The sequence below is a fragment of the Staurois parvus genome, unplaced genomic scaffold (genome assembly GCF_062004578.1).
Source record: "Staurois parvus isolate SC_StPar_1 unplaced genomic scaffold, SC_StPar_1.0 ptg001190l, whole genome shotgun sequence".
NCBI lineage: Eukaryota > Metazoa > Chordata > Amphibia > Anura > Ranidae > Staurois > Staurois parvus.
Genome location: NW_028318986.1, coordinates 625,001 through 652,110, shown reverse-complemented (window position 1 = coordinate 652,110; position 27,110 = coordinate 625,001). Strand labels below are relative to the sequence as shown.

Below are 27,110 nucleotides of genomic sequence, written 5' to 3'. Positions count from 1 at the left end.
GCACCGATGAGAATTTTCATACCAATGGTCGCACAAACCTTTGTTCTAAATCTGCTAGCGTATGGCCGGCTTTGGGGGTGTCACTGCTGAGTTCCCAAGAAATACACAAAGCAAGTATCTGATTCATTTAAGTAGGGTCTACCCACAACTGAAATATTTGGTTGAGTCAGTTGACTTTTTCGGTTGGTGGTCACTACATTGGCCGCGGTGTCTCCTAGTTCACCAGCTGCTTCTGTAGGGTGCTCTCGCCCAATGCATTTTGGGTAAGGTAACCGTAGGTGTGTCCATACTGAAACTTGTAGCCTGTAGAGGGAAACAGAACATGGTCACCTTGGGTGCCTCATCAATGGCTTCATGAATAGATCAGTTTTTTTGGACTTTTGGTCTTCCTTTCTGATATATAGATTATCACCTTGTTAGTATGGAAGACTCTATTTACATAATACCCAATATAGGCAACATTCCCACCCCCTCTGCTCAATAGGATACTTATCTGATTTTGGATTTCCACTCATCTGTTTGACACCCTATGAATGCCTAGGCAAAGCCAAAAATCCAGACGCCACTTAATTCTTGACACCAGTCCTTTTTAGAATGAAGGTAGTAGTTAGTTTAGGGTTTGCTCAATCAGGGCAAAGTACCAGGTTCACTTTCAGGCTAAGTTCACACTACTGTGTGAAGGAAAATCTTGGTAGAAGTACCATCACTATATGTCCCCCTAGAGGACGCAAGCCATTTTTGACCAAACTTAGTTGTGAGGCCAAACATTTCCAGGTGAGAGTACAGTTGGTATCACTGATGATGGAAGTGCACTACATATGAAAAAAGAAGGCATGCAATTTTTTTGAGTTGGAAGGACTATGCATTAGAGATGGACTGTATTAGTTCATAGTAATTTGCAACATTTTTTCACTATCCACTTCACGTTGGGATTAATTTTATGTCACTATTTGAATTTGAGAAAAGTGCGACACTGGTATTGTATAAGTTTGATATTTAGCACATTTGTATGAGTATGTGTGGGCAGCTTTTCATTATTTCATTGATTTTTCTAATTTTGTAGTAGGATTTAATTGCTCGCGGGTTCATATTTATACCTTTGTTATTGCACGCTTTTCCAACATGCACAGGAATGCTCTGCCCTTTAGCATGTAGCCCCCCTTCTAGTCAGGTGCTAGGATGTGTATAGTTGGGTTAAGCCCCTTTAGCATGTAGCCCCCTCCTAGTCAGGTGCTAGGATGTGTATAGTTGGGTTAAGCCCCTTTAGCACGTAGCCCTAATGTTCCACCTCTGAAGAAGTGCGTGTGCACGAAACGCGTCAGTTGGGACCCAGGACGCCGTTGACACTAAGCTGCCGGTGCCACGAGGAGGCCCGGCGGCCATTTTGACTTCTCAAAGGGTCAGTGTGTTTGCTCATACTTGGCTATTCAATTCTCAATTTTGCACCTGTGTTGCTTTCAATAAAAGTTTTACCTACTACACTATGAGTGCTTCCCTATGTCTCCTGTGAGGAGCTTCTTCCATCCTTGCAGCCCTGGGGATTCCTGTGCCAGTTCCTTTGGAGGCTTATCCAGATCGTTACTGCTCTGACCTGCCGGATTATTTCTCACCACATGAGGGCGTAGGATCTCCATCTTTCCCAGCTATATACCTGACCAGACCTGAGTGGAGAGGGGATCTTCAGGATATATATATACACATGCGCATTACCTATGCGCGTTCTGGTTAGTGTGAAATTCTACCATTTGCACTGGGAATCAAGGAGCACTGTTCTCACCGGACTGTGTTTAATATTATTTACTCACTTTTCTTGAGCGCTGCATTTCTTTTATTTATGTATTTTGGGACTTTTATGTGTTTTCCTATAATGTCCAGCTGCTTTGCATTGTAGATGAGCGCTTACTATACACTATTATTATTCTCACAGGTGCTAGGATGTGTATAGTTGGGTTAAGCCCCTTTAGCACGTAGCCCCCTCCTAGTCAGGTGCTAGGATGTGTATAGTTGGGTTAAGCCCCTTTAGCACGTAGCCCCCTCCTAGTCAGGTGCTAGGATGTGTATAGTTGGGTTAAGCCCCTTTAGTAGGTATCCCCCTCCTAGTCAGGTGCTAGGATGTGTATAGTTGGGTTAAGCCCCTTCAGAATGTAGCCCCCTCCTAGTCAGGTGCTACGATGTGTATAGTTGGGTTAAGCCCCTTTAGCACGTAGCCCCCTCCTGAACAGGTGCTGGGATGTGTATAGTTGGGTTAAGCCCCTTCAGAATGTAGCCCCCTCCTAGTCAGGTCTAGGATGTGTAGGTTAAGCACAGTTGTGTTTCTCTGCTTACCAGAGAGACTGTTCGGTGAATTCGGTGGGGTATTCTGCTTAGCAGGGTGCTGCGATTGATTGGTTGGGTCTGCTCATGCTGCTCTTGGGCTGTTGGAGTTTGTCTGAGTTTTGCCCGCCTTTAGGAAGCTATGAAAGCCTTCCAGAACATGGGTAGGGGCTAAGCAAATGAACAGCATGAATATGGAAACAGCCCTGGCCAATTGCAGGGGAGGGTTGCCCCATTGAATGCTGGGAGTGGTATTTATATTCTGAGAGCACATGGGTTCAGTGTCCTTTCCCGGGAGTGGATTTCACACCAACCAGGCTGAATGCAGGCTTGCCTTGCCTGGCACCTGTTTCCATGTGGCCTCAAGTGGGTGTCCTGCATAGGACTTTGCTCAGCTACGTTACCTTTGGGCTGTTGCAGTCTGTCATAACTGGCTTATACCTGAGGAGCTCAGCCCTGTAACTACTACTACTGCAAAAAAGAACTTTGCTCACTCCTAAACTACTTGTTGCTACAAAGTAAAGAGAAGTCTGCTATCTACTGTCAGCCAAGACCTCATAAGTGTTCAACTAGATGTCCAACTAGATGTCCTCAGTGTGAACAGTTCTGATTTGGAGTTTCCTACTACAATTCCCCATCCCTATCCCCAGTTCTACAATAAACTCCAAAAACAAAACATTCCCTAGACTGGTCATTGAAGGCAACAAGCTGAAGTGTGTGTGAGTGTAGAAGTGTGTGTGAGTGTATTTGTCTGTAGAAATACACTGTGCCTGGCTGTGAGGCGAAGCAAGGAGAGCCCATGGGGGTAGCGCTACCAGCAGATGTGTGGAGGAACCAATAATTGTTAATGGCACCTTCTTGCATTTATTGTCACGCTGTTTTGGAAAAGGGTCAAGGCCTTCTTTTTTGCATCTCTTACACATAAGGTGCCCCATTGATATGAGTGGGCTGCCCTACACCCTGGAACATGTCCATGCTTAGTTACACCTGATGTGAACCAAGCCTAAAGCCCTCCTCCCCAGCAGCACATACATAGCTTGCTATTCACACCTCTGCCAGAAAAGAAGGGAGAAGCACCAGTGCTGTCATGTGTGGAACAGAGGCTAGGTTCACACCTTCTGTGTTGGGAACGAGCGCAAAATTGCATGCTTTCTTAACACGTATAGCACGAACGTGTGCCATTTGGTTTGCTGCCGTGTGATTTTGGAAAAAAGCGACTTATTTTCTGTGTTTCTTGCATGTAGGGCAGCCCACTAAAATGAATGGGCTGCCCTACACACAATGGGCATCTGCCAGGGCTCCGTCCTTGGCAGAGGTGTTAGGAGACCTGACACCCCTGCCAGTACCTTGCATGGCCGCAGAAGTTCACATCGGCTCAAATTTGGCTCCAAACGATCTTTATAAGGAAGCCCTACACTACTCTCAGGTGCTGGTTGATCTCTGGCTCCCCAGTACCTTGTTCCTGTGCTATTGTGACCTGTGATTTCCTGTTCCTGTGCTACTGTGATCTGTGATTTCCTGTTACCGACTCGGCTTGCTCCTGGACCTGTCTTCTCTGCTTAAATCCTGACCTGATCTCGACTTGGCTAACAGATATTCTCTCTTGCACCTCTGTGTATGACCTCGGCTTGGCTAACGGATATGCTCTCTGTGTATGACCTCGGCTATCATATCTGACTATGTCCGTTCTGATCTCCACCCGGTACCAAACCTTGGCTTTGAACCGGCTATCCAGTAATCCTCTGTTCCCCGGAAGGGCTTGCATACCTCGCACAGGCACCACCTGTCTGCAGACCTCATCTCAGTGCATCAGCTGTGCTCCTCGGTGGACCACCAACAAGCACTCCTACAGGTGACCTGTGCCACTTTGGGCCTGACTCCCGCTGTCCCACTCTCAGGGGAGTCTGGAACTTATCCGCAAGGGAAGCCCTCTCTCCATTGGCCTCTCACACCAGGTACATGACAGCACCTGTATGGTTCGAACCTAGCCTTAGAGTCACTGCACAAAAAACAGCCCATTCACACTCTATGGGCACCATTGCTTTTGTGAACGAAGGCTAGAGCATGCCTTGAGTGTAAATTTATTCTGCTCCGTGTCTTTGCTAAAAAAAAAAATCCCAATACGTGTAAATTAATTGGTTTACGTGAAAGTTATAGCGTTTACAAATGGCGGTATATATCCACTGGGATTTTTTTTCCTACTAGCAATGGCTGCAATCAGCGACTTTTAAAGGGACTGCGGCGGACATTCTGACACTGGGGGGGGAACTTGGTGTCACTGACATCCCCAGTGACACCAATACAATGATCAGTGCTAAAAAACAGCACTGACACTGTACTAACGGCACTGGGCAGGAAGGGGTTAATGTGAGGGCCGATCAAAGGGTTAACTGTGTGCAGGGAGTGTTTTACTAGGGGGCGTGTACTTTACTGTAAGCACACTGATCGGGATGGCTGTACTGTGCAGTGTGTCCGAGCTGCCAGGGAGGAAGACAGTTTGTCGGTAATCACCAGGCACTGGTGGGTAATCCCTGGCCGGGACCTGGTGATTGACATCAGTGGCCGCAAATGGCGGCGCAGGTAGGGAGCGCGCGCCCCCTACCCAGAAATGCAAAATCACGTATATATACGTATGTTTTTTTTTTTACATACTGTAACCCTAGCAGTACAGTGTCACCACGGTGACACTGTACTACTTGTGGGGGGTGATGAAGATTTTTTTTTTTTTTACATTGATTGCTTTTACACTCATAAAGGCTGTAAAAGCAATCATTTCTCTTTCTCTCTGGCTGCATCCTTGCAGCCATTGAGAAATACTGTGTGAGCTGTGATTGGTCACAGCTTGTCACATGGTACAAGGCTGTTGTGAATAGCCTTGTACCATGTGACCTCTGTGATCATTTACAGATTTCATACGTAGTAAGCAATGATGTCAGAAGTGACATCATTGCTTACTACTCTGCATCTGATCACTGATTGGCCAATCAGTGATCACATGATCGGGACCTCACAAAGAGGTCCTGTACGGCGATCAGTGTTCCACTGTGTCTGAAGAACACAGCGGGCACCAGATCGCGGTGCAGAGCGCTCCCAGGGAGCGCGCACAAGCAGGGGATGGGGAGCCCGTTTATAAACATCCACCTGCCCCTGCACTGCCACTGTCCAGCCGTTTATATACATGGGCCGGACGGGAGGTGGTTAACAGGGGCGGACTGACCATTTGGAAACTCGGGCACTGCCCGAGGGCCCGGGGTCAGTAGGGGGCCCCATGAGATGCCCCTGGTACCTTTTCCATAGGCTTTTTTGAGTTTGGGCAAGGACACAGGGGCCCCATGATCCCCTATTGCCCGGGGGCCCCATGAGTTGTCAGTCCGCCCCTGGTGGTTAACATTATGGACCCTTTCACATGGGCGTTCCATGTTTTTCATCAGTTCAGTCATGTTTTTTCCAAGCAAAAACGGATCAGTTTACATCACTTTTTTTAATCTATTTTTCATCCATTTACATCCGGTTTGTTTTCTTGTCCATTATATTTGTTTACGTTTTTTTCCCCCAAAATTGTTTTATTGTGTATGCACCAATGAAATGTATATTTTATGAGAATGGTTGTAACTGTGCCTTAAAAATCTCACCATGTCAAATGTCCTTTTAAATCCTAAATAATTGGGATGTGGCACCTTTTAGGCCAAGAAATGTTGCACCATCTATGTAGTTGTTTTCAGAATAGACTTTGTGGACTTCCCCGGTTCCTGCACCACTAGCCTCTGGTATGTAAAATGGGAAATGTCCTGACCTGGCACATATCCCGTGTAGCGGGGCAATAAACCCAGTTCCTCCAGGTAGATGTGACCTTGATCCAATGGCTCCTTGTTCCCCTCCCGAGGCTCTGACTGGCCTCCCACTCTCACGCTCTTCTTCAGGGTCATGTGACCAAACTCTTGCATGGCTCTATTGGTGGTGATGGGATAGCCGGTGCCGATCAGGAAGCGAGAGCGAGGAACATACCCCGTGTAACCTGTGGGAAAAGTTATGATTTTTTAAAAAAATTTTTTTACAAACTTTGCTTTTGGTATTAAGTGGAATGAATTTTATAGTTTATTGAAAATAAAAGTGAACAAGTAGATCCAATGCGTTTTGGGGGGATTTGCCTCCTTCTTCAGGGCTGTATTTCTTGGAGAATGGTTAGCCCCGGCCACTGATCCACAATGCAGACATACTGCATAGCCTCTCATTGAATATTATTTATCCCTCTTAGAGTCTAACCATTCTCCAAGAAATACAAATTCAAGTAAGACTTTCTGGACATCGAGCGCTCCTCTCTAATCACCCAGGGCTACATACGGAACTGCACCCCCAACTCCTTCTGTAATGCATGTTTTAGATGGCCTTAGCACCTAGCCTGCTCTAGCACATCCCCTCCCCGTGCTCCAGGCTGCCTATACTGCCCACCCTTCCTTGTGCCAGCCCTGTACTTACCTCTCCAGGGTCCTGTTGTGATGTAGCCCACATGGAAGAAAAATATACTTGAAATACCACAATTTAGCCATATTCAATATACAGTTGCAAGAAAAAGTATGTGAACCCCTTGGGATTACGTGGAGTTTTGCATGAATTGGGCATAAAATGTGCTCTGAACATCATCTAAGTCACAACAATAGAAGAACACAGTCTGCTGAACATAATACTACACAAACATTAGATGTTGCCATGGTTTAATTGCACATAACATGTAAACATTCTCAGTGCAGGGAGGAAAAAGTATGTGAGGCCCTAGCTTAATGACTTCTCCCAGAGCTAATTGGAGCCAGGAGTGAGCCAACCTTGACTCCAATCAGTGTGATGATATTGGATGTGTTGCCGACAGCTGTCCTGCCCTTAAAAAACACACACCTGATTTGGGTTTACTGGTTCCAAGAAGCACTGTCTGATGTGAACCATGCCTCACAGAAAAGAGCTCTCAGAAGACCTACGATCAAGAATTGTTGACTTGCATGAAGCTGGAAAGGGTTACAAAAGTATCTCCAAAAGCCTTGATGTTCATGTGTCCACGGTAAGACAGACTGTCTACAAATGGAGAAAGTTTAGCACTGTTGCTACTCTCCCTAGGCGTGGTCGTCCTGTAAAAATGACTGCAAGAGCACAGCACAGAATGCTGCATGAGGTAAAGAAGAATCCCAGAGTGTCAGCTAAAGACCTACAGAAATCTCTGGCACATGCTAACATTTTTGTTGACACATCTACAATAAGGAAAACATTAAACAAGGATGGAGTACATGGGAGGACACCACGGAGGAAGCCATTGCTGTCCAAAAAGAAGATTGCAGCACGTTTTAAGTTTGCAAAAGAGCACCTGGATGTTCCACAGCACTACTGGCAGAATATACTGTGGACAGATGAAACCAAGATTGAGTTGTTTGGGAAGAACACACAACACTATGTGTGGAGAAAAAAAGGCACAGCACACCAACATCAAACCCTCATCCCCACTGTGAAACATGGCGGAGGGAGCATCATGGTTTGGGGCTGCTTTGCTGCCTCAGGGCCTGGACAGATTGTTGTCATTGATGGGAAAATGAATTCCAGAGTTTATCAAGACATTTTGCAGGAAAACATACGACCATCTGTCCGCCAACTGAAGCTCCGCAGAGGATGGGTGATGCAACAGGACAATGACCCAAAGCATACAAGTAATTCAACAAAACAATGGCTGCAATAGCACAGAATACGCCTTCTGGAGTGGCCCAGTCAGAGTCCTGACCTCAACCCGATTGAAATGCTGTGGCATGACCTTAAGAGAGAGATTCACACCAGACATCCCAAGAATATTGCTACACTGAAACAGTTTTGTGAAGAGGAGTGGTCCAAAATGACTCCAGATCGTTGTGCAGGTCTGATCTGCAACTACAGGAAACGTTTGGTTGAGGTTATTGCTGCCAAAAGGAGGGTCAACCAGGTATTAAGTCCAAAGGTTCACATACTTTTTCCTCCCTGCACTATGAATGTTTACATGTTATGTGCAATTAAACCACGGCAAAATCTAATGTTTGTGTAGTATTATGTTCAGCAGACTGTGTTCTTCTATTGTTGTGACTTAGATGATGTTCAGAGCACATTTTATGTCCAATTCATGCAAAATTCCACGTAATCCCAAGGGGTTCACATACTTTTTCTTGAAACTGTATATACATACACACACACATATATATATATATATATATATATATATATTACACATACATAGTACTTGGTGGCATTTACATGTTCATGAGGGAAATAAGTATTTGATCCCCTATCATTCAGCAAGATTTCTGGTTACCAGGTGTCTTTCATACAGGTAACAAGCTGAGATTAGAAGTAGTCTCTTAAAGGGAGTGCTGCTAATCTCATTTTGTTACCTGTATAAAAGACACCTGTCCACAGGAGCAATCAAACCATCAGATTCCAAACTCTCCACCATGGCAAAGACCAAAGAGCTGTCCAAGGATGTCAGGGACAAGATTGTAGACCTACACAAGGCTGGACTGGGCTACCAAACTATGGCCAAGCAGCTTGGTGAGAAGGTGACAACAGTTGGTGCAATCATTCACAAATGGAAGAAACACAAAACAAGTGTCAGTCTCCCTAGGTCTGGTGCACCATGCAAGGTCTCACCTCATGGAGTGTCAATGATCATGAGAACAGTGAGGAATCATCCCAGAACTACACGTGAGGATCTTGTCAATGATCTCCAGGCAGCTGGGACCACAGTCACCAAGAAAACAATTGGTAACACACTACGCCGACAAGGACTGAAATCCTGCAGTGCCCGCAAGGTCCCTCTGCTCAAGAAAGCACATGTCCAGGCCCATCTGAAGTTTGCCACTGAACATCTGAATGATGCAGAAGAGGACTGGTGGGAAGTGTTGTGGTCAGAGGAGACCAAAATCGAGCTCTTTGGCATCAACTCAACTTGCCGTGTTTGGAGGAGGAGGAATGCTGCCTATGACCCCAAGAACACCATCCCAACTGTCAAACATGGTGGTGGAAACATTCTGCTTTGGGGGGGGTTTCTGCTAAGGGGAAAGGACAACTGCACCGCATCAAAGGGATGATGGACGGGGCAATGTACCATCAAATCTTGGGTGAGAATCTTCTTCCCTCAGCCAGGGCATTGAAAATAGGTCGTGGATGGGTGTTCCAGCATGACAATGACCCAAAACACACGGCCAAGGCAACAAAGGAGCGGCTCAAGAAGAAGCACATTAAGGTCCTGGAGTGGCCTAGCCAGTCTCCAGACCTTAATCCGATTGAAAATCTGTGGAGGGAGCTGAAAGTTCGAGTTGCCAAACGTCAGCCACCGAACCTTAATGACTTGGAGAGGATCTGCCAAGAGGAGTGGGCCAAAATCCCTCCTGAGATGTGTGCAAACCTGGGGGCCAACTCCAGGAAACGTCTGACCTCTGTGATTGCCAACAAGGGATTTGTCACCAAGTACTAAGTCATGTTTTGTGAAGGGGATCAAATACTTATTTCCCTCATGAACATGCAGATCAGTCATCATTTGTTAGATTGTTAGATACATTTCTGCTGAATTTGTTGTTGCTATTCTGTCTCTCAGTGTTACAATACACCGAACATTCGATTTTTAGACCGATCATTTCTTTGTGAGGGGCGAACATTCAAAATTAGCAGGAGAGCAAGTACGTATTTTATTCACTGTGTGTGTGTGTATATAGAGGGAGAGAGAGAGAAAGAATATGGCCAAAATTGTAGTATTTCAAACATATTTTCCTTCCATATGGGAGGGGTGGAGGAAGGAACCACAATGCACTGAGGCATCCACCACTTCTGGAAGCGTCAAGTGACCTATAGACTGACAGACGTTGCAGCACTGGAATGGAGGGGAGGTTAGAGTCATGGACTGCTGGAGAGAGGCATTTAAAAGTTTAAAAAAAAGTCAAAACTACCCCTGCAAGAGTTAAATTCTCATTTTTGCCTACGTTATCAGTGAAACAATGAGCTGTGCGACTTCATGGCCAGCCGTGCGGAGGAAAGGTTCCATCTCTGAGCTCACCTGAGATGAAGTACTTGTGTGGGCTGTCATCTTCCATGTAGTAGGGGGACACTGGGACCTGGTAAGCACTGGGAGACACGTAGGGTGCTGCATCCTTGAACCGCGGAGGGAGCGGAGTCCGGTACTGGGCTGTGATGAGCTAAAGAGTTATAAAAGGTATTAGTGAGATAAAACCAATAAATGAAATTCTATCTTCCCTATTCATTGTCATCACAGGAATTCTGGGCCGATGTATATTTGGGGTTTATTTGCCTCCTGAACCCGGACAAGTAACATTTTTTGGAATGGTGGCCCTGAGTGGAGATGTTCCCCCATTTAGACTCCAATCAAAGCAAGATCTGCAGTCTGTGATATCTGTTGGGTGTTATATGTGCCTACTGCCTATTCTGACCTGAGATCTCAGCACCTCATAGAGAGATCCTTCTCAACACTGACTCACCTTGAAGTTTTGAGCTGGTCCATGATGGTATTAACCACTTCCAGTCCGGACACTTTCCCCCCATTCCAGTCCAGACACTTCCCCCCCCTTCCAGTCCGGACACTTTCACGCCCTTCCAGTCCAGACACTTTCACCCCCTTTTTAGTCCAGACACTTTCCCCCCCTTCCTGTCCGGACACTTTCCCCCCCTTCCCGTCCGGACACTTTCCCCCCCTTCCCGTCCGGACACTTTCCCCCCCTTCCTGTCCGGACACTTTCCCCCCCTTCTAGTCCGGACACTTTCCCCCCATTCCAGTCCGGACACTTTCCCCCCCTTTTTAGTCCAGACACTTTCACCCCCTTTTTAGTCCAGACACTTTCACCCCCTTTTTAGTCCAGACACTTTCACCCCCTTTTTAGTCCAGACACTTTCACCCCCTTCCTGTCCGGACACTTTCCCCCCCTTCCCGTCCGGACACTTTCCCCCCCTTCCAGTCCGGGCACTTTCACCCCCTTCCTGTCCGGACACTTTCACGCCCTTCCAGTCCAGACACTTTCACCCCCTTTTTAGTCCAGACACTTTCCCCCCCTTCCTGTCCGGACACTTTCCCCCCCTTCCCGTCCGGACACTTTCCCCCCCTTCCTGTCCAGACACTTTCCCCCCCTTCCTGTCCGGACACTTTCCCCCCCTTCTAGTCCGGACACTTTCCCCCCATTCCAGTCCGGACACTTTCCCCCCCTTTTTAGTCCAGACACTTTCACCCCCTTTTTAGTCCAGACACTTTCACCCCCTTTTTAGTCCAGACACTTTCACCCCCTTTTTAGTCCAGACACTTTCACCCCCTTCCTGTCCGGACACTTTCCCCCCCTTCCCGTCCGGACACTTTCCCCCCCTTCCAGTCCGGGCACTTTCACCCCCTTCCTGTCCGGACACTTTCACGCCCTTCCAGTCCAGACACTTTCACCCCCTTTTTAGTCCAGACACTTTCACCCCCTTCCTGTCCGGACACTTTCCCCCCCTTCCCGTCCGGACACTTTCCCCCCCTTTTTAGTCCAGACACTTTCACCCCCTTTTTAGTCCAGACACTTTCACCCCCTTTTTAGTCCAGACACTTTCACCCCCTTTTTAGTCCAGACACTTTCACCCCCTTCCTGTCCGGACACTTTCCCCCCCTTCCCGTCCGGACACTTTCCCCCCCTTCCAGTCCGGGCACTTTCACCCCCTTCCTGTCCGGACACTTTCACGCCCTTCCAGTCCAGACACTTTCACCCCCTTTTTAGTCCAGACACTTTCACCCCCTTCCCGTCCGGACACTTTCCCCCCCTTCCCGTCCGGACACTTTCCCCCCCTTCCCGTCCGGACACTTTCACCCCATTCCAGTCCAGACACTTTCACCCCATTCCAGTCCAGACACTTTCACCCCATTCCAGTCCAGACACTTTCCCCCCCTTCCAGTCCAGACACTTTCACGCCCTTCCAGTCCATACACTTTCACGCCCTTCCAGTCCAGACACTTTCACGCCCTTCCAGTCCAGACACTTTCACGCCCTTCCAGTCCAGACACTTTCACGCCCTTCCAGTCCAGACACTTTCACGCCCTTCCAGTCCAGACACTTTCACGCCCTTCCAGTCCAGACACTTTCACCCCCTTCCAGTCCGGACACTTTCACCCCCTTCCAGTCCGGACACTTTCACCCCCTTCCAGTCCGGACACTTTCACCCCCTTTTTAGTCCAGACACTTTCACCCCCTTCCTGTCCGGACACTTTCCCCCCCTTCCCGTCCGGACACTTTCCCCCCCTTCCCGTCCGGACACTTTCCCCCCATTCCAGTCCAGACACTTTCACCCCATTCCAGTCCAGACACTTTCCCCCCCTTCCAGTCCAGACACTTTCCCCCCCTTCCAGTCCAGACACTTTCACGCCCTTCCAGTCCAGACAATTTCACGCCCTTCCAGTCCAGACACTTTCACGCCCTTCCAGTCCAGACACTTTCACGCCCTTCCAGTCCAGACACTTTCACGCCCTTCCAGTCCAGACACTTTCACGCCCTTCCAGTCCAGACACTTTCACGCCCTTCCAGTCCAGACACTTTCACCCCCTTCCAGTCCAGACACTTTCACCCCCTTCCAGTCCAGACACTTTCACCCCCTTCCAGTCCAGACACTTTCACCCCCTTCCAGTCCAGACACTTTCACCCCCTTTTTAGTCCAGACACTTTCACCCCCTTTTTAGTCCAGACACTTTCCCCCCCTTCCAGTCCGGACACTTTCACCCCCTTCCAGTCCGGACACTTTCACCCCCTTCCAGTCCGGACACTTTCACCCCCTTCCAGTCCGGACACTTTCCCCCCCTTCCAGTCCGGACACTTTCACCCCCTTCCAGTCCGGACACTTTCACCCCCTTCCAGTCCGGACACTTTCCCCCCCTTCCAGTCCGGACACTTTCCCCCCTTCCAGTCCGGACACTTTCACCCCCTTCCAGTCCGGACACTTTCACCCCCTTCCAGTCCGGACACTTTCCCCCCCTTCCAGTCCGGACACTTTCCCCCCCTTCCAGTCCGGACACTTTCCCCCCTTCCTGCCCAGGCCAATTTTCAGCTTTCAGCGCTATCACACTTTGAATGACAATTGCGCGGTCATGCAACACTGTACCCATATGAATTGTTTAGCATTTTTTGAGACAGATAAAGCTTTATTTTGGAGGTATTTATTCACCGCTGGGATTTTTTTTTTTTTTTGCTATATAAATGAAAAAGTCCCAAATTTTTTTTAAAAAGTGTTTTTTTTATATAATTTTGAAAATAAATAATATTTCATCATAAATCTTGGCCAAAATGTATTCCGTTATCTTTTTAGTAAAAAAAAAATAACCCAAATTAGTTTATAACCAAAAATTTAAAAAATATTTTTTACATTTTTTTTTTTTTTTTTTACATACTGTCACCCTAGCAGTACAGTGTTACTATAGTTACAATGTATTACTTGTGGGGGTGATAAAGATTTTTTTTTCCTTTTTTTACACTGATTGCTTTTACACCCATAAAGGCTGTAACAGCAATTATTTCTCATTCTCTCTGGCTGCATTCGTGCAGCCATTGAGAAATACCGTGAGAGCTGTGATTGGTCACAGCTTGTCACATGGTACAAGTCTGTTGTGAATAGCCCTGTACCATATGATCTCTGTGATCATTTACAGATTTCACTAGTAGTAAGCAATGATGTCAGAAATGATATCTTGCTTACTACTATTCATGTGATCACTGATTGGCCAATCAGTGATCACATGATCGGGACCTCACACAGAGGTCCCGTACAGCGATTGCGGTGCCGTGCGCTTCCAGGGAGGCACAGGCAATGAACGCGCGTGACGTTTAGAAACGTTACCCTGCTTTGGCAGCGCTCCTGTCCGGCCGTTTATCTACATGGGCTGGACTGAAAGTGGTTAAATAGGGACATGTGCGTTCCAGTGTGTTTTTGGTGCATTTTGGCACATTCCGGTGCATTTTTGATGCGTTTTACCGCGTTCCGGTGCAGGAAAAAATGCAGCCTGTTCTACTTTTTTTTCTGCAACTGGAACGCACCGGAACTGCAAGTGCTGATGTGAACTATGACATTGACCACCATATCACCTACTTTCTACTACTGCAGATCGCAAGTGCATGGCATCTTGAACCTGGCACTGGAATCGCGCACACAAAGCAGGCTTCCCGCACTGCATTCTGGCCCTCCCTCTATAAAAAATGAAAAAATAATAGATTTGCTTTTTAGTTAAAATTTTTTTTTTTTTAAAAAAAGGATTTTTTAAAAATCCTGGCCGCAATAAGTAAAAGGAAAAAAATACGTACAAAACCAAAAAAAAGTGACAAAACTTTTAAAAAAAGTGAAAAACCCCGAATATTTGCTTGTCGGTACAATCTGATCTCTCTCATACATTCACGGGCACCTCTTGGAAAGGTCCTGATCGCTACTTGCGATTGGGAGCTTTTTCGATCATGTGACCGCTGTGACAGCCAATCACGGCGGTCGCATGACCCTAAACCCCGCCTCCCAGCCTCCTTAAAGGACCGGGAGGCGCTGGCGCCAGGGGATTAAAATAAACTGGTTTGGAGGTTCCTGTCTGTCGGCTGTATGTGCTAAATATGGAATATTCCAATGCAACATTAGTAACAATGTAACATTTCATTCCTGATATATAAAAAAGGAAATTTTGTAATATGTGAATTTGCACCGAACCTTACGGGTGAAATATACCGGAGAATTCGATATTTATAAGTCGGCCTCACGCAGGTACGGGCGATCTGGGAGCTCACCTGCTTCTCCTGCTCAGTGTGGGGAAGCTGCTGTCCGCTCTGCAGCTTGCTGGCCAGTGCCTGCTCCTGCCTCTGGCCCTCCTGCTGGTACTGATCCTTCTGGAAGTCGGTCAGGGCGTCCCGAGTGGTTTCGGCATACGGCTTGGCGAAGAATTTCTGCGATCTGGGGATGAAACCTGAAGGCACAACGAGGCTGGTTACGCAGAGAGGGATTCGGAAACAATTCGGCCCCCTAATTCCTTGTTAGGATGTACATACCCTTTAAGGGATTCGTGGACCCTTTAAAATAAATGAGAAGTGTGGACAACGCTCTTTTGGTCATCCTCTTCCTGTGCGTCACATGAGGACACTTAGATCTGCAGTCATGTGACCCAGATTCAGCCCACAGCAGGCTAAAGTGCACTGACATCACAGCTGGTCCAGGCCCTGCAGGCATCCCAGCAATAATGTCGGTATCTACCCAGATCCAGATACTTGCAGCTGGCTCAGCCTTGAGAGCCTGAACTAGGTGCTCTCACCCCGTCCCCAGGCTGGTGCTCCAGGAGGGGCAGAGCAGACTGACAGTCACCGCTCTCTGCTCAGGCTGGACCCGAGAACTGAGTGATCAGCAGTCATGTGACCCAGATTCAGCCCACAGCAGGCTAAAGTCCACTGACATTACATCTGGTCCAGGCTCTGCAGGCATCCCTGCAATAATGTCGGTATCTACCCAGATCCAGATACTTGCAGCTGGCTCAGCCTTGAGACCCTGAGCCAGGTGCTCTCACCCCATCTCCAGCCTGGTGTTTCAGGAGGGGCAGAGCCGACTGACAGTCACCGCTCTCTGCTCAGACCGTACCCGAGAACTGAGTGATCAGCGGTCATGTGACCCAGACTCAGCCCACAGCAGACTAAAGTCCACTGACATCACAGAGCTGGTCCAGGTTCTGCAGGCATCCCAGCAATAATGTCGGGATCTACCCAGAATCAGATACTTGCAGCTGGTTCAGCCTGGAGAGCCTGAACCAGGTGCTTTCACCCCATCCCCAACCTGGTGCTCCAGGAGGGGCAGAGTAGATTGATAGTCACCGCTCTCTGCTCAGACCGGACCCGAGAACTGAGTGATCAGCAGTCATGTGACCCAGATTCAGCCCAGAGTCGGCTAAAGAGCTGGTCCAGGCTGTGCAAGCATCCCGACAATAATGTCAGGATCTACTCAAATCCAGAATGCTTGCTTCCAGGAGGGGCAGAGCAGATTGACAGTCACCGCTCTCTGCTCACATCAGACCTGAGCACACCTGCAGTGGTTTGCATGAACGGGGTGCAATTCTGATGCGGTGCGGAATTCGCTGTAAATTCCGCACCGCATCAGAGTGAACCCGGGCTTAAAGCAAAGCATGTTAAACGTGTAATAAGGCACAATGCATGTGCGGGCATTACAGCAGTGCATTGGACCGTAGTTTAACCATCAAAATGAGATGGGGAAGGGGCCCCCAGGGGCCAAATTACCTGTGTATCCGGGGATCATACTCCATGAAAGTTTCTTGTCTCCTAGACGGGGTCGCCTTCTCTTGGTGATGTCTTCAGGACCTTCTATGTGGCTGGTGTTACGGGGGGGCAGGAACGGACAGGACTGCAGCACCAGATGTCCCGAGCGATGGATGTCCGGAGTGGTCAGCAGCTCTGCGGTCAGCTTCCCGTACGTTTTGCCCAGGTTGTACTTGTACTGAGGGCAAAATCCGCCATACCTTGAAGGAAAGGTGGATATGTGGAATTACATAGGTAAAAAATTAAATAATAATATTAATAATATATATTAATATTATTTATAATAAAATACAACAAATACAAGGTTTTGCCCAAATTGTTTATTTACTAAGGGCAAAATCCGCCATACCTTGAATGAAAGGTGGATATGTGGGATTACATACATAAAATATAAAAAAAATAATAATATTAATCATGTATACTGTAATTATATTAATATAATAATAATAATAATAATAATAATACAATACCTTGAATGAATGGTGGATATATGAGTTAAATAGGTAAAAAATAAAATAATAATATTAATAATATATATTAATATTATGTATTATAAAATGCAACAACAAATACAAGGTTTTGCCCAGGTTGTTTATTACTAAGGGCAAAATCTGTCGTACCTTGAATGAAAGGTGGATATGTGGAATGACATCTAAAATAATAATATTATTATTAATATATTAATATTATTATTAAAATATAATAATAATACACACTAATAGGTTTTGCCCAGTTGTGCTTGGACTGAGGGTAAAATCTGCCATACCTTCAGTGAAAGGTGGATATGTTGAATTACATATATAAAATAATAAAATATATTAAGATTAATAATAAAAAAATATAATAATAATAACAATAATAATAGTAATAAAATAATAGGTTTTTGTCCCAGTTGTGCTTGTACTGAGGGCAAAATCTGCCATACCCTGAATGAAAGGTGGATATGTGGAATTACGTAAATAAAAAATATAAAAAATTGTAATATTAATAATATTTATCAATAATAAAAAATAATAATAAAAGTACATATCATTCATATATATATATATATGAATGATATGTAATTTTATTATTATTATTTTTGATTATATTATTATTTTTATTATTGATAAATATTATTAATATTACTATTTTTTATATAGATATATATATATATATATATATATATATATATATATATATATGCTGTAGCTAAGGGGGAGGGGAGGCATTGTGTTAAAGCTTTTCATGTTTTTCTGTTGGTCTTTTTATATTCTATAAAAATATTTCAATTGTATTTATTTTTGAATACAGAGATCTCTCTACGTGGCACATAATTTCTGTATACAGTTCATATTTCAGATATCACTTGTGATCACACACCTCTTGCTATAAAATAATATCAATGGTAAATATTTTTTTCTGAGTTATTATGAAAGAAAAAAATTTAAACTGTACAGCTGGAAAGGAATATTGTTCCTATGTGTAGGTTGCGTTGCAGCCGACCTGTTGATAAGTGGCAGTTGTTTCTATGTAGAGGTGTACACAGGGAGAGGAGGCCTGCAGCCATGGCAGTAGACAACACGCAGTGCTGACAGCCGGCCTCCCATTGTGTGGCCTGTCATTGTATCCAGGCTGATACTTTTCTGTAACAAACAGATCGATGACCCTTTCCTGCCCTGTACTCCATCCTGTCCCGGGGACAGAAAATGAGCAATGACTCCATAGGAGCGCTCACATTTCCGTCCTCGGGGAACTATCTTGCACTTTTTTTTTTCAAATGTTTATTAGGTCATATAAGAAATGCTGTTGTGTTGGGCAGCTGATAAAAATTCTATGTTAGCCTCACAAGCCCCTAAATTTGTTTGTGTATGTATATGTTTATTTTTTTTATTCTCTTCTTCTTCTTCTTCTTCTTATGATGATGATGATTATTATTAGTGTTATTATAACAACAATATTATTATTATGAACATTATTATTATTAGTGTTATTATTAATAATAATAACAGCAATATTATTATTATGAATATTATTATTCTTATTAATAATAATATTATTATTGTTATTATTGATGATGATGATAATATCATTATTATTATTAATATAATTGTTGTTAATAATATTTAGCTTTTTTTTTTCTGTTGGATGGTGCAAGGAAGAGATAAACTAATGTAATTTTTTTTGCTGCCTGTGCTTTCCCTCTTCCCCCTCTGAATTCACATGTTCAACTGGATAAGATAGAAAAAAAAAAACCAAAACCGGAAGACTGGGGAAACTCTTCCAATGTGGAAAACTGTTCCCATGACAACCGTGTAGGCCAGCCTTTCTCAACCCTTTCAACCCAGGGGAACCCTTGAAATATATTTTCAGTCTTAGGAAGCCCCTGCTTAAAATGACTATACCTACAGCTCATATATTCGTGTGATGGTCATTGGGAAGGATTACCCCCTTACAGATCCCTGAAAAGGTCAATGGTACCATTGGAGACTTATCTGAGGGGCAGAAAATGCTCATTGCTCAAGGAACCCCTAACACCCTTTGGAGGAACCCTGCTGCTCTCGATGGAAAATGTTCATTCTGATCAGTTAATCGTTTCATTTCAACATATTCATTTTGTTAGAAAGATCCGTTTTCAGAATTAATTTTGTACATTCGGATTTGTTTCGTAAATTCAAATTTTAATTTTCGAATTGACTCAAATTTCAGAAGACGGCTATATTCGTCTTTACGTGTTAATTGTTTTTTTCGGGATATAACACTGGCGCAAGTTTGGGTTCCATAAAGAATCTCTGAATCGAAACATAACCAATAAAACAAAATTAACTTCTTGCCGACCGCGCATAGCCGAATGACGGCTTCACCGCGGCCGGCCAGTTCTGAGTGGACGTCATATGACGTCCTCCCAGAACGCGCTCTCCTGCGCGCCCCAGGGGGCGCGCACCCGGCGATCTCCGTGATCGCTGTGTCCTACGGACACAGCTGATCACGTGATGTGGTTAAAGGCCGATCCCACCGGCCTTTTACCACGTGATCAGCGGTGTCCAATGACACGCTGATCACAGGGAAATGCAAGTGCCGGTTCTCGGCTGCACTTTCCTCACGCTCTCAGATCGTGAGGAAAGTACTGCCGAGAACCGGCAGTTGTCAGAGCGGGGATCGGCACCGATCATCAGGGCACTGATGATCAGTGCCCTGATGATCGGTGCCCAGCAGTGACACCCGCAAGTTCCGCCCAGCAGTGCGCCCACTAGCCCCGCCCACCCGTTCCCAGCAGTGCCCCCACCTGTGCCCAGCAGTGCCCCCACCTGTGCCCAGCAGTGCCCCCACCTGTGCCACTCTGCAGTGCCACCTACCTGTGCCCAGAAGTGCCACCTACATGTGCCCAGCAGTGCCACCCACCTGTGCCCACCAGTGCCACCCACCTGTGCCCACCCACCAGTGCTGCCCACCAGTGCCACCCACCAGTGCAGCCCAGCAGTGCTGCCAGTCAGTGCCACCAGTCAGTGCCCAGGGGTTGTGCCAGTCAGTGCCGCCAGTCAGTGCCCAGAAGTGATGCCAGTCAGTGCCGTCTATCAGTACCCATCATCAGTGTCACCTATCAGTGCCGCCTATCAGTGCTGCATATCAGTGCCGCCTATCCGTGACCCCTAATTAGTGCTGTCTATCAGTGCCGCCTATCCGTGCCACCTCATTAGTACTGCCTATCAGTGCCCTTTAGTGCTGCCTATCAGTGCCCATCAGTGCCGCCTATCAGTGCCCATCAGTGCCGCCTCATCAACGCAAATCAGTGAAGGAGAAAAAATACCTGTTTGAAAAATTTTATAAAAGAAACAAATAAACTTTTTTTTTTTTTTCAAATTTTTTGCACATTTTTTAATTTATAGCGCAAAAAGTAAAGCGCCCAGTGGCGATTAAATACCACCAAAAGAAAGCTCTATTTGTGAGAAAAAAATGATCAAAATTTCATATGGGTACAATGTTGCATGACCGCGCAATTGTCAATCAAAGTGCGGCAGCGCTGAAAGCTGAAAATTGGCCTGGTAAATAAGGGGGTATAAGTGCCTGGTAGGCAAATGGTTAAATTAGGGTTCGTGCATTGTGTCATGATTCAGAGTTTCTGATGGATCCACCTCCATCCAGCCCAAACATAATAAGGGCCCTTTCACGTTGTAGCACCCTCTAGGTTAGCTAGATAGGTTTTGTTGTTTTCTTTTTTTATGTCGGTGGCTGGGTAGCAGCCTGGGATGAATCAGCCTGGGAGCTTGGTAGTGAGCTCACCTCAGGGCAGGCTGGGAAGCTCTACAGATCAGGGCTCCTGGAGCCCAACCACCCTTCCAGAGAATTTTCTGAAAGAGGGGCTGAGGAGGGGAGCAGGCCCAGATTTGCATGTTTAGGGGAACTTGGCCAATCCCCTGGCAGGGGGCCGGGCTTGCTGACCAAGGACAACCCATAAATATGGCAGGGGGCAGTGTCTGGACTGAGAATAGGGGAACTTGGCCAATCCCCTGGCAGGAGGCCAGGCTTGGTGACCAAGGACAACCCTTAAATATGGCAGGGGGCAGTGTATGGACTGAGAAGAAGGCTGGAGTGTGGAGCCTGGGAGGGGGTCTACCTAGAGGCTGGTTGCTGGACAGGAGGACCTCCACTGTTCCACCGTCTCCTAGAGAGGACACCCTGAGCAGCAGGGAAGGAGCCAGCCAAGCGAGAGGCCTGAAAGCAGCCACCAACCCACCAAGCTGGCTGGACAGGACAGAGGAAGTACTCCTACTCCTCCTGGGCCAGATAAGAGGACACGGTGGGTCAGGTGCAAGACCCAACTGCTTCTCATCTGGGACTGTTTAATTGCTAGCTCTTGAGATTCCTTGCCTAGGGATATCTTCAGTGCAGCTGGGTGAAGAGGAGGATTCATCTGGGGTCTGAGGAGGTACACCAAGGGGACTTTAGGGAACCTTAGTTTGAGATCCACATCTTTTTGTATAAGTTGCTGAGAAGTTGTCCTCAAGTTTACAGTTGGAGATGTGAAGAAAATGCGTGTTGCCTGGCTGTGCAAAGCTTAAGGTGACCCAAAACTCAGCTGCCCCTGAGGGGGTAATTCTACAACACTGATCAGTCTTTCAGGCAAAAATGCATGAAAAATGGATCCCTTTAAATCCTACGGATCTCGTCACACTCATCAGAGACTCATCAAGTTTTCCTCATCATAGACTCCCACATCAGTGACTCCTTTACATCAGAGACTCCTCATCAGGTTTCCCTTATCATAGACTCCCCCATGAGTGACTTCTTTACATCTACAAACTCGCTCATCCACGTCTTTTTGGACCTTGCTTTGTGCACTGGTGCGCAGTCATGTTGGAACAGGAAGGGACCATTCCCAAACTCTTCCCACAAAGTTGGGAGCATGAAATTGTCCAAAATGTCTTGGTATACTGACACCTTAAGAGTTCACTTCACTGGAACTAGGGGGCCAAGCCCAACCCCTGAAAAACAACCCCACACCATAATCCCCCCTCCACCAAACTTTACACTTGGCACAATGCAGTCAGGCAAGTACTGTGCTCCTGGCACCTGCCAAACCCAGACACGTCCATCAGACTGCTAGACAGAGAAGCAATCTGATGGATGTGATTGGTTACTCCAGAGAACACGTCTCCACTGCTCTAGAGTCCAGTGGCGGCGTGCTTTACACCACGGCATCCTACGCTTTGCATTGCACTTGGTGATGTAAGGCTTGGATGCAGCTTCTCGGCCATAGAAACCCATTCCATGAAGCTCTCTACACACTGTTGTTGGGCTCATCTGAAGGCCACACCAAGTTTGGAGGTCTTTAGCTATTGACTCTGCAGACAGTTGGAGACTTCTGCGCACTGTGCGCTTCAGCATGCGCTGACCCCCCGCCCTGTCATGTGACGTGGCCTACCACTTGGTGGCTGAGTGGCTGTTGTTCCCAGTTGCTTCCACTTTGTTATAGTCCCACTAACAGTTGAGCGTGGAATATTTAGTAGCCAGGAAATGTCACAGATGGACTTATTGCACAGGTGACCACCTATCACGGGACCACGCTTGGAGTCACTGAGCTCCTGAAAGCAACCCATTCTTTCACAAATGTTTTTAGAAGCAGTCTTCATGCCCAATACTTTTTGGCATTATAGTGTATTGTTAATGGTACCCCCGCCCGTTTGGCAAATGTGCATGCATTTGTGGCCATCAAAACGCATAGTACCACATGCTGTTTGGTGATGTTCAACTTTAAAAATTGTGCCTGCCGTATTTTTTCTGTTCCCGCATATTTGGCAGCCCATTAAAATTAATGGGCTGCATGCAAATGTGCAAAAAAAAAAAGTTATAGTAGTTAATTTCTAACAGCACTGGCATCACACTGGTCATTTACCACTCCCATAGTAGATAATTTTTAACAGCGGTGGCGTCACACCGATCATATACGATCCATATAATCGGTCATTCCTAAGAGCAGTAGTGTCACAGCGGTCATCTACCACTGCCATAGCAGTGCATTGCTAACAGGTGTGGCGTCACACTGGCCATGAACCGTCCCCATAGCAGTTCGTTTCTAACAGCGGTGGTGTCACACAGGTCATCTATCACTCCCTTAGTAGTTCATTGATAACAGCGTTGGTGTCACACAGGTAACATAACATCCCCATAGTAGTTCATTGCTAACAGGGGTGGCGTCACAACGGCCATCTACCACTCTTACAGTAGTAATATTAACAGGGCTAGCAGCACACCGGTCATGTGACATCCCCGAAGTAGTTCAATTTCGAAGAGCAGTGGCACCACACTGATTGTATAATATCCCCATAGAAATTAATTTATAACAGCAGTGGTATCACACTGGTCATCTGCCACTCCCATAGTAGTTCATTGCTAACAGGGGTGGCGTCACTCTTGTCATGTAACATCCCCATAGTAGATCGTTTATAACAGTGGTGGCGTCACACCGATCATGTAACATCCCCATAGTAGTTTGTTTATAACAGTGGTGGTGTCACACTGACCATGTAACATCCCCATAGTAGTTCCTTTATAACAGTGTTGGTGTCACACCGATCATGTAACATCCCCGTAGTAGTTCCTTTATAACAGTGTTGGTGTCACACCGAACATGTAACATCCCCATAGTAGTTCGTTTATAACAGTGTTGGTGTCACACCGATCATGTAACATCTCCATAGTAGTTCCTTTATAACAGTGGTGGCGTCACACCGAACATGTAACATCCCCGTAGTAGTTCCTTTATAACAGTGGTGTGTCACTCCAATCATGTAACATCCCCATAGTAGTTCGTTTATAACAGTGGTGGCATCACACCGATCATGTAACATCTCCATAGTAGTTCCTTTATAACAGTGGTGGTGTCACACCGATCATGTAACATCCCCATAGTAGTTCGTTTATAACAGTGGTGTGTCACTCCAATCATGTAACATCCCCATAGCAGTTCCTTTATAACAGTGGTGGTGTCACATCGACCATGTAACATCCCCATAGTAGTTTGTTTATAACAGTGGTGGTGTCACACCGACCATGTAACATCCCCATAGTAGTTTGTTTATAACAGTGTTGGTGTCACACCGATCATGTAACATCCCCATAGTAGTTCGTTTATAACAGTGGTGGTGTTACACCGGCCATATAAGATCTCCATAGTAGTCCATTTCTAACAGCGGTGGTGCCACACCGGTCATCTACCACTCCCATAGTAGTTCACTGCTAACAGTGGTGGTGTCACACCAGTCACATAAGATCGCCATGATAGTTAATTTCTAGCAGCAGCATCACACCGGTCATCTTTCATCCCCATAGTAGTTCATTTTTAATAGCGGTGGCGTCACAACGGTCACATAAGATCCCCATGATAGTTCATTTCTAACAGTGGCGCCATCATACCAGTCATATTCCAATGCAGTAGTAGGTCATTTCTAACAGTGATAACGTCATTATGTCATCATTTGCTGTAGTGGGAGGACCCAGGTATCTCACACTCTGTCCCGCCTACTCTCCTTGCCTAATTTGATTGATATGAATGGGCAGTCCCTACAATAGGCAGGCAATTATAATGTAATCACTACAATATGTGAGCAACAAACAGGCAATTGTTACAGTGTGTGGGCAACAAACAGGCAATCGTTACAGTAGGTGGGCAACAAACAGGCAATCGTTACAGTATGTGGACAACAAACAGCCAATTGTCACAGTATGTGGGCAACAAACAGCCAATCATTACAGTATGTGGGCAACACACAGGCAATTGTTACAGTATGCGGACAACAAACAGGCAATTGTTACCGTATGTGAGCAACAAACAGGCAATTGTTACCGTATGTGGGCAACAAACAGGCAATTGTTACCGTATATGTGGGCAACAAACAGGCAATTGTCACAGTATGTGGGCAACAAACAGCCAATCATTACAGTATGTGGGCAACACACAGGCAATTGTTACAGTATGCGGACAATAAACAGGCAATTGTTACCGTATTTGAGCAACAAACAGGCAATTGTTACCGTATGTGGGCAACAAACAGGCAATTGTTACCGTATGTGAGCAACAAACAGGCAATTGTTACAGTATGTGAGCAACAAACAGGCAATTGTCACAGTATGTGGGCAACAAACAGGCAATCAATACAGTATGTGGACAGCAAACAGGCAATCGTTACAGTATGTGAGCAACAAACAGGCAATTGTTATTGTATGTGGGCAACAAACAGGCAATTGTTATTGTGTGTGGGCAACAAACAGGCAATTGTTATTGTATGTGGGCAACAAACAGGCAATTGTTATTGTATGTGGGCAACAAACAGGCAATTGTTACAGTATGTGGGCAACAAACAGGCAATTGTTATTGTATGTGGGCAACAAACAGGCAATAGCTGGGTGACAAACAGCCAATCGTTACAGTATGTGGACAATAAACAGGCAATCGTTACAGTATGAGGGCAACGAACAGGCAATAGCTGGGTGACAAACAGGCAATTGTTACAGTATGTGGACAACAAACAGGCAATCGTTACAGTATGTGGACAACAAGCAGGCAATCATTACAGTATGTGGGCAAGAAATGGGCAATAGCTAATATATGTGGGCAAGAAACAGGCAATTGTTACAGTATGTGGGCAACAGGCAATCGTTACAGTGTGTGGGCAACAAACGGGCAATCATTACAGTTAGTGGGCAAGAAATGGGCAATAGCTAATATATGTGGGCAAGAAACAGGCAATTGTTACAGTATGTGGGCAACAGGCAATCGTTACAGTGTGTGGGCAACAAACGGGCAATCATTACAGTTAGTGGGCAAGAAATGGGCAATAGCTAATATATGTGGGCAAGAAACAGGCAATTGTTACAGTATGTGGACAACAGGCAATAGCTGGGCAACAAACAGGCAATCCCAAGGCTGAGTTCACATCTGAGTATTTTGGGCTTACTTGCCTGTTCTTGCCTTTCATTGCTAATGGAAACCCAAACACGGCAATCACATGTGTTTTCATGTGTGACCAAGTGTATCTCTTATGTACTGTCTGTCTGTCTGTCTGTCTGTCTGTCTGTCTGTCTGTCTGTCTGTCTGTCTGTCTGTCTGTCTGTCTGTCTGTCTGTCTGTCTGTCCGTCTATCGTCAGTCCATCCGTCCATTTCTATGTCATCACCTATCTTCCTGACTAGAAATAAGGGGTCTTCAAAAAGTTTCTGCACTTTTTTTATATTTAATGGAGTTTAAAAAAGTGTGGAAACCTTTGAAAACTCCTCATATCTATCCACCCATCTCTGTCTGTCTGTCTGTTCAGTCTGTCTGTCTGTCTGTCACAGTCCTGTAGAAGATGTGAATGTTCCAATGGAGGGATGAGATGTGTGATATCAGGGGGTGTATGACGGGACCGAGCACAGAGTGAAGGAGTTGTGTCTGGCAGTGTGTTGTACTTACCCGGGGATATAATGGGGGTCCGGGGTCATCAGCATGGGGCTGATCTTGGTGGGGAAGGTGGCTGCCATGCTGGGCTCCCCCTCCCTGGTGTCCCTGTGTCTGTGTGATGGGTTGTCAGGGACTTGTTGTCAGAGGACGGGATCCAGGCAAACAAAGGAGGAGCCCGGTAACACAACACACCGTCTCCAGACACGCCGGAGAGGAGAACACACACTGAGCCCACACATGGCTCACACTGTGAATCGTCCCTGGTACTTTCATCGGCCCATTTGCAGCCCCAGGAAATGAGTTCTGCATATATGCCAATTGGTATACACCTTCCCTGGTGTAGAAATGAAATCCTCCACTTAATAAAGCCATTACCAGGCTATTTTCTTTCTGGGTCAAATGTGTGAATCAGGACAATACCGCATCGCGGCCAGGAGATGGAGCCAATGAGGAAATACATACTCATTTACTATGATCGGTGCCACCTAGTGGCCTTAATTTGGTATTTTCCTGATTCAGTTTATACAGTATGAGTGAATAACCTTCGACCTGGACAGAAAAAAAAGCCTAGCA

At 46.1% G+C, this 27,110-nt stretch overlaps 1 protein-coding gene across 1 annotated transcript in view; it reads right to left on the bottom strand.

Moving 5' to 3' along the window:
* Nucleotides 1-214: 214 nt before the first annotated feature.
* Nucleotides 215-27,110, bottom strand: part of CIMIP2B (ciliary microtubule inner protein 2B) — a 27,972-nt gene continuing 1,076 nt past the window's right edge. Inside the window, exons 1-6 of the mRNA XM_089659797.1 lie at nucleotides 26,550-27,110; nucleotides 16,584-16,822; nucleotides 15,096-15,271; nucleotides 10,367-10,505; nucleotides 6,107-6,328; nucleotides 215-303 (exon numbers count right to left, since the gene is read on the bottom strand). The exon at nucleotides 26,550-27,110 is cut by the window's right edge and continues 1,076 nt beyond it. Coding sequence (XP_089515923.1) covers nucleotides 215-303; nucleotides 6,107-6,328; nucleotides 10,367-10,505; nucleotides 15,096-15,271; nucleotides 16,584-16,822; nucleotides 26,550-26,617 — 933 coding nt within the window. The 5' untranslated portion in view covers nucleotides 26,618-27,110. The remainder of the gene's footprint in view (nucleotides 304-6,106; nucleotides 6,329-10,366; nucleotides 10,506-15,095; nucleotides 15,272-16,583; nucleotides 16,823-26,549) is intronic.